Source organism: Monoraphidium neglectum (assembly GCF_000611645.1).
Source record: "Monoraphidium neglectum strain SAG 48.87 unplaced genomic scaffold scaffold01034, whole genome shotgun sequence".
Classification (NCBI taxonomy): Eukaryota; Viridiplantae; Chlorophyta; class Chlorophyceae; order Sphaeropleales; family Selenastraceae; genus Monoraphidium; species Monoraphidium neglectum.
In genome coordinates, this window is record NW_014012594.1 from 2,919 (window position 1) to 10,557 (window position 7,639).

The 7,639-nt window shown below is 70.1% G+C and overlaps 2 protein-coding genes across 2 annotated transcripts in view; both read left to right on the plus strand.

The window, feature by feature from the left end:
- Positions 1-98: 98 nt before the first annotated feature.
- On the plus strand, positions 99-3,664 carry MNEG_6397 (hypothetical protein; the record flags this gene model as incomplete). Its single annotated transcript, XM_014045128.1, has 4 exons — positions 99-415; positions 579-1,185; positions 1,373-3,231; positions 3,586-3,664. 4 exons carry the CDS (start codon positions 99-101, stop codon positions 3,662-3,664), a joined length of 2,862 nt encoding a protein of 953 aa, XP_013900582.1.
- A 1,852-nt stretch (positions 3,665-5,516) lies between these two features.
- Positions 5,517-7,639, plus strand: part of MNEG_6398 (hypothetical protein) — a gene marked incomplete at both ends in the record, with an annotated part of 4,141 nt that continues 2,018 nt past the window's right edge. Inside the window, 4 exons of the mRNA XM_014045129.1 lie at positions 5,517-5,762; positions 6,069-6,265; positions 6,408-6,969; positions 7,131-7,472. Of these exons, the coding sequence (XP_013900583.1) occupies positions 5,517-5,762; positions 6,069-6,265; positions 6,408-6,969; positions 7,131-7,472 (1,347 nt within the window). The remainder of the gene's footprint in view (positions 5,763-6,068; positions 6,266-6,407; positions 6,970-7,130; positions 7,473-7,639) is intronic.

Here is a 7,639-nt window from a genome sequence, read left to right on the forward strand (position 1 = left end):
GCGCGAGACCATGGGCAGCCGGAGCGGTGCATCAGTGGTGCGCAGCGCGCGGACTGGCGGTCGCCTCGCTCCGAAGACGGCGCACCGGCGCATGCGCCATGGAAAACGCAGCCGTGGCTTCCTGGGAGCGTGCAGTACCGGAAGACGGCCGGCCGGTCGGGCGCCCGCGCGCGCGCGCGCTCGCAGGCGCCCCCGAGCCCAACCCGCGCCGGCTCCAGCTCGCGTCAGCACCCGGCTTCCTGGCCCGGGCCGTCGCCTGCCTCTCGAGCGCCAACGACGACACCGCCACGGCCGCGGCGGGCGCGCTGGCGACGCTTGTTTTGTACACGCCCGAGGCATGTGCCCTGGTCCTGCAGCAGGGCGGTGCTATGCAGGCGCTGCTGTCGCTCGTGGACGGCAGGCGCTCCGGCGCTAGGTGAGCGCCGCCACCGGGTGCGTGGATAAGACTCAGCACTTGGAAGGACTCTTGCGCGGTGGGTGCGCCGGAGCTCAGCAGGCGGTCGCCAGGCCATCAGCCGGCGCCCCTTCACATCCCTAAACCCCAATGTTCCTTGCTGGCTGCCTTTTCTGTCTTGCAGCCCCGACGCGAGCAGCAACGCCCTGACCTGCCTAGCCAACCTGGGCACCTGGAGTGGCGACGAGGCGCCCCTCCGCCGGCTGGCGGCCGAGCCGGCGTTCATGGACGCCGCGTGCGCGCGCGTCGCCGGCGCCGGAGACGCGTGCGCCTATGCGGCGGCCCACCTGCTCAACGAAATGATCTCCCTGCCTGCAGACTGCGCCGACAGCGCAGACGACGACCCTGCCGCCGGTTTTCCGTCGCCCACGCTCCTGTCGGCGAGCCTGGCGCCGCGGCACTGGCGCGCACTCGGGGCGCAGCTGACCGAGCTCCTGCGCGCCGCCGCCGCGCCGCAGCGGCAGCAGGGCGGCGCGGGGGCGGCGGCGCGGCCCCACCCAGAGTTTGCGCGTATGGCCCTGCGCCTGGCGTGGCACGGGATCTGCTCGGAAGGAGCGGCGGCGCCGCTACTGAAGCCGTGGGTCGAGGACGTCGAGGACGTGACAGCAGTGGTGGCGGCGGGGGCGCCGCGGCATCGGGGCGTGCTGATGGAGGCTCTTATTGCGGAGCCGGACGCCGTGCTGTGCCTGGCGCGCCTGGCGAGCTCAACGAGCCCCCTGGTCGACCCTACGGTGAGCGCACGCGGGCGTGCGGGCGTGCGGGCTTGCGCTTGGTCTGCATGATGCATCCGTCTGTTCGGCCTCGCCACCTCGCCTGCGCGGTTGCCAGACGCGCCCGCGGGGGTTGCGGCGCCGGCGGCGCCGCCCTCAAACCTAGCATGGCCACGCCCGGCGCCCGCGCCCGCGGCGCCCCGCGCAGGATGAGGTGCGCGAGGCTGCAGCGGACCTCCTGATTACCCTGCTTGGAGATGCAGCCGACGTGCCTAACGGCCCCGTCTTGCGGCTGGCGGCCAGCGACGACGAGGTCATACCGCTGCTGCGCGACTGGCGGACCCCCCCCGCCGCCGCGGCGCAGCTGCGCTGCGTGCCGGGCGTGCTGGCAATGTTTGCTGTTGAGATGTCGCGGGACGCCAGGACTGAGCTGGTGGGTGGGATGGGGAGGATCCTGCGCGAGGGGCGGCGCGGCGCATGGGTGGAGGCCGCCGCATGGACGCTGGACGTGCTCTCTTGCGTGAGCCCAGGCGCGGTAGCGCGCGTGTTGACGGCCCACGACAATATGCTCGGCGCGATCTCTGGCGCCCTGGAATCCGCCTCCGAGGCAGTGGCCGCGGCCGGCGGCGGCGGCGGCGGCGGCGGCGCCGCGGCCGGCGGCGGCGCAGGCCCTGTTGGGGATGCCGGTCCTGCTCACGGCGGCGACGGCGGCGAGCCGGCAGCGGCCTGCAGCCGCAGGACCGCCGCCCACCTCACGAAATCCCTGGCCCGCATCAGCAGTGTAGTCAGCCTGGGCGCCGCCGGGCCGGTTGCGCCGCCGCGGCCCACCCACATCGCCCTGCTTCAGTCCCTCGTCACCGCGACGCGTCAGCTGTCCTTGGGCGCCTGCTGCCATGGCTGGCTCGGCGCCGCGTGGGCAGCCGAGGCGCTCTCGAGCCCTAAGCTGCTGCCGGCCCTCGTGGCGCGCGCCAACGCCCCTGCCGAAGCGTCGAGCCCCTCGCCGCTGCGGCCGTGGTGCGAGCTTGCGCGCGACGCCCCCGGCATCCTGCGCCGCTGCCGCGCCGTGCTCGCCGACCACGCGCGGCGGCGGCGGCGGCGCTGGGAGCTGCGGGGCGACGGCAGCGGCGGCGGCGGCGTGGGTGGCGACGCAGGAGGGGCAGGGGCGGCATGCGAGGCCTTGAGCGAGGAGGAGGAGGCTGAGGCGGACACGGCGGCCGCGGCGCACTCGGTATGCCGCTGCGTGCTTGCCGTGCTCGTCCGTGTCCTGATAATGCAGCTCCCTGGCTCAGGGCGCCACGGCGGCGAGGGTAAGGAGGAGGGCGGCGGCGGCGGTGGCGACGGCGCCGCAGGCCTTGGGACTGGGCCTTGGGACTGGGAGGACCTGTGGGCGGCGGTCGCTGCGGTGGGCGGCTGCGGCGAGCTGAAATCTCTCGCGCTGCTGGCGCTCGCGTTGGTCGAGGCACGGCGGTGTATCGCCTGCGCCGGCGAGGCGGCCGGCGCAGGCGTGGCGCCAAGCGGCGCCGCGGCGCGTGCGCGGCTGCTGCTGGATCAGCTGTGGGGGATCATGCAGGAGGAAGCTGCTCTAGTGGCAGCTGCGCCGTACCCAGACATGCGCACGGCAAGTGAAAAAGCTGCGGAGATTGGGTGGCGGCTGGCGGCTGCGCACGATGGGGTCCGCAACACCAACAAGGCACGCAAGGCTGCGGTGCGGCAGGAAATTGCGGAGATGTCCCGAGCACTGCCGTCGCAGTCAAGGCAGATGCTGCATCGGCGGGAGCAGCAGCAGCAGCAGCAGCAGCAACAGCAACAGCAGCAAGAGGAGGAGGCGGTGGAGGAAGGGGCAGAGGAGGTGGATTGCAGTTGCAGCAACGACGAGCAAGAGCGCGGGCGCTGGTCGCTGCTGTTTGCCGCCAGCCCATCCCTGATCGCCGCGCTCTGCCTTGGGAGCGACTACAGCTGCAGCACCTGCATCGGCCAAGGCCCGCCGCCGGGGCCCCCCGGCGCCTTGGTGGACCCATTGATGAACGGCCGCCTGACCGCGATGGCGCGCACCCCTGGGGCCGCATCGTCAGGCGGCGGGCTCGCCTGCTGGCTCGCGGCGGCGGCAGACGCGATTGAGATGGCGCATGCAGACCTGGAAGCGCTGGGTGCAGGCGAGCGTCATGTGTGTTACGATCCGCTGGTCCCTTGCGGGTGGTCACCAGCTGCAGCTGCGGCGGGGGCGCGGCCTGGTCAGGGGGAGGGCGCTGAGGCCGAGGCCAGCATGCACGCGGCCAGGCAGCGGCGGGGCTGCGCGTTCTGCGGCGCGACGGCGGCGGACGGCGCGCAGCTGCGGCGCTGCGCGGGGTGCGGCCCCTTGACGGGCGTGCGCTACTGCAGCCAGGCCTGCTGCCGCAACCACTGGGTGCGGGCCGGGCACAGGCGGCAGTGCGAGGAGGTGCAGCGGCAGCTGCGGGAGCAGCAGGGGCTGCAGGAGTCCGCCGGGGGTTGCTTGACGTGAGCAGCTCTGAGCAAACCAAGCGTCGCTTGTGTGCCGTGGCAACACCGTTGCGTGCACCATGTTAGTGCGTCACTCATTGCGTTCAGTGACACACTGAATACATTGCTCCCCATTTCGCCGCTGTGCATTGTACTGCTACACTCCAATGTGCACCTACGCTCTTGCAGAGCGCTCATGTTTGCTGCTCCAGGGGCTGGCATGGAGGGCCCTGCTGCAAAGCACCCAGGGTGGGACCTGACTTTCGCTGGCGGGCTACCTTGGCTGCAGGGATACCCCTGTGCCGGTGGGCACACCCACTGCCGACAATGTGACGGCCTTGGCCTTGATGAATTGTCTGAACATGCTCTGCTTGATTGCCCTGCTTACGTGGACCTGCGTGCAGCGCTGCGCTTCGCACCCTTGTTGGCGAACCTGCCTGCACATGCCCGCATGCGCGCCTTTGTGCGCTATGCAGACCAGCACACACTTGGGGCCTTCGTGCACGCCTGCTTTGAACGGCGGACGGTGGCGACCTGAGTCCCATACACACAATGCTGCTGCTACACAGTCACATCCCATGAGCCTGGATGGCTCCAGGAGCGGGCGACCGCGCGATGTTGTAACAACCCTACTCCCTGCGCCGGTGTGCCAACCGCTTGCCACCCGCAGCGCTGGGATTCCAGCAATCGTTGGGTGCAGCCCTGCGCTCTGGGCCGAAAACGGCTGCCCCGCTTGTTGGTGTGTGGCGATTTGCCTCATGCATCAGCCATCAGGTCCAGCGCTTGCCTGAAAGTGCATTGCAACTCCCATGGCTGGCGTGCACAAACGTATTCAAGCGGCAGTGCATTCGTGCAGGGCTGTGCAAATGTTCACGGACATGTATGGTGATGTCTGCGAGCTGCAGCTCAAACATGGGGTTACTGTACATGCGGCAGCGTGCATGGAGGCGTGCAGCGCGGCACGGCTGCCGCAGCAGCTGCTGGTGCGGCGGCGCGTGGCACGGCCAGCAGTGTGCAATGCCCGACGTCGCAGGGGGCGTAGGAGGCTGCGCATTCGGTGGGATGGGGAGGCCGCACGCGGCCCCATCTTGGATGGGCACAAGTCGTCAGGGGGTACAGCAACTCCCAAGTAATCAGGATATTACTTGCCCAATACAAGCTGCCCGATGAGCATGACTCGCACCATTCGTCCGCAACAGCAGCTCAGCGCCTTTGCACAGGGGCTCGCAGGAGCGCTTGCCGCGCTGACTGCTCCTGCTCAGTGTCTGTTGTGTTGGATGCAACAACTGCTGGCCCTGGCGTAGCAGACCTGGAAGACCACACATCACAGTGTCTTGCGACTGACAACAATCATAAGCGCTTGATGCATGCGAGCATCGTCGCAGCACTCGGCGCTGCAATCGGCGTATGCGGCGCCCCATGTGCGCTCGGGAGGGGGGTGGCCAGCGTCAGTACGCACCGGGCAACGGCCAACGCTGTCCTTGCCACATCATTGTAGCTGCTCCTCAGAAGTTTAACGTTTTCCCTTGAGCTCCCAGGTGCTGGACTTGTGCACGTCACCGGCACCTGCCCGGTAGCAGCTGCTTGCGCCTTGCATTACTCAAGGTGTCAATGAGGCCCCGCTGGCCGTGCCGTGTAGCAGGTCCGCCCTGTGGATGGGCACAGTTCTCGGATGATACCGGGTACTTGCTTGATCTCATATATCTTCTGGTGAGGGCTAATCCACGGCTGTGGCCCTGACAACGAATGATACAAGCATGATACCAGTCGCCTAGCAAAGCAGAACGCAGTGTTATCAACGTCAACAGGATCATGCAGTCATTAATGCAGCCCCGGTCCACGTGATAGCGCAATTTTAGGGCGACTGGGGCGCAATGGCGCCCGCTGCCCCAGTGCCCGGCGCCCCAGTGCCTGCGGCGCCACCCACAGCCGCAGTGTCATCAGCAGCACTCCAATCCGTGGAACAGGCCACCCGCACCCTGATCACCCTGCTCAAGAAGTCCAAGGGCCGCGGCGCAGCAAACACGCTCGACCGCGCCGAGGACGCGCTGGCTGCGCTGGCCGCTGCCTCCACCGCAAACACCAGCACGGCGCTGCCTGGCGCGCTGCTGCAGGACCTGGTGGGCTGCATGCGGACCACGGACTCAGGGGCGCTGCAGGTGGTGCTCCATGCGGCCGGATTCTTATCGCTAGGTAGTGGTCGTGGTGGTGGCCAGGGGGGGACGGGTGAGCGGAAGCATGGGATTACGGCAGCCGGAGCGGCACGATTGCGGTGCCGAGCGCGCGGACCGGACCTCTCCACGCGCAGTGGACGCTGCAAACACTGATGTCGTGGCTTCACACGATCGGCGCCGTAACGATAGGCGCCCGGCTGGGGGCGCGCATGCGCAGAGGTCCAAGACTCCTCCAACCCGCGCGGGCTCCAGTTAGCGTCAGCGCCCGGCTTCCTGGCCCGGACCGTCGCCTGCCTCTCAAGCGCCAACGACGGCACCGCCACGGCCGCGGCGGACGCGCTGGCGACGCTCTCCGCGTTTCAGCCCGAGGCGTGCGCCCTGATTCTGCAGCAGGCCGGCGCCGTGCAGGCCCTGCTGACACTTGTGGACGGGCGGCGCTCCGGCGCTAGGTGCGCGCGGCAACGCCTGATCAAGTTAGCGCTCTCGCGCGGGGGTTACGTTGGAGCTCAGCAGGCGGTCGGCAGGCCCTCAGCTGCCGCTCTCTAGTTTGTCCGAACCCCTTCCGTTCCGGCCGCCTTTTCCATGTCGCAGCCCCGTTGCCAGTGACAACGCCCTCACCTGCCTCGCCCACCTGGGCACCTTTGGCGGCGAGGCGCCCCTCCGCCGGCTGGCGGCCGAGCCGGCGTTTGTGGACGCCGCGTGCGGCTGCATCGCCGGCGAAGGCGACTACTGTGCCTACGCGGCGGCCCGTGCACTCGACGAGATGGCGGTCCTGCCTGCAGACCCCGCCGGCGGCCCTTTATGGCACTCGCTGCTGTCGGCGAGCCTGGCGCCGCGGCACTGGCGCGCGCTCGGGATGCAACTGTCGGAGCTCCTGCGTGCCGCCGCCGCGCCGCCGCCCGCTGGCGGCGGCCCGAACCCAGAGGTTGTCCGGATTGCCCTGCGCCTGGCGTGCGAGGGGGTCTACTTTGAGAGCGCAGCGACGCCGCTGCTGGAACCGTGGGCGTTGGCTGTCGAAGACCTGAACGCAGTGGTGGCGGCGGGGGCGGGGCGGCCGCGGGGCGTGCTGATGGAGGTTCTCATTGCAGAGCCCGACGCCGTGCTGTGCCTGGCGCGCCTGGCGAGCTCAACAAGCCCCCTGGTCGACCCGGAGGTGAGCGCACGCGCCTGCGTGCGTGTGTGCGTCTCAGCAGCCCCGCCGCCTTGGGTGCGCGCTTGCCAGACGCTCCCGAGGGGTCTGCCGCGCCCGCGGTCCGCCGTCTCCCGCCCCCGACAAGGGCGCCACGCGCCCGGCCCCCGTGGCGCCCCTCGCAGGGCGACGTGTTTGAGGCCGCGGGAGAACTCTTGGTCACCGTGCTTGAGGACGCGGCCGACTTGCGAGGCGGCCCTGGCTGGCGCCTGGCGACCAGCGACGACGACGTCCTCCCCCTGCTGCGCGACTGGCCGGAGCGCGCCGCCGCCGCGGCGCCGCTGCGCTTCCTACCGGGCTTGCTGGCAATTCACGCCTTGGAGATGTCGCCGGCAGCTAGCCTGCAGCTGCTGGGCGCGATGGCGCGGGGCCTGGACCTCTGGCGGCGCGGCGCGGGGGTGGAGGCTGTTGCCTGGGTGGAGGCGGCTTGGGCGCTGGACATCCTCACGTTTGTGAGCGTTGGCACGGTGGGGGTATTGATGATGGCTGACGACGAGCTGCTCCGCGCGATCTCCCGCGCCTTGACTTCCGCCTGCGAGGCGTTGGCCGCAGGCAGCGGCGGCGGCGGCGGCGGCGGCGGCGGCGGCCGCGGCGCGGCGGGGGCAGGGACGGGGCCGGGGGCACAGGGCGAGGG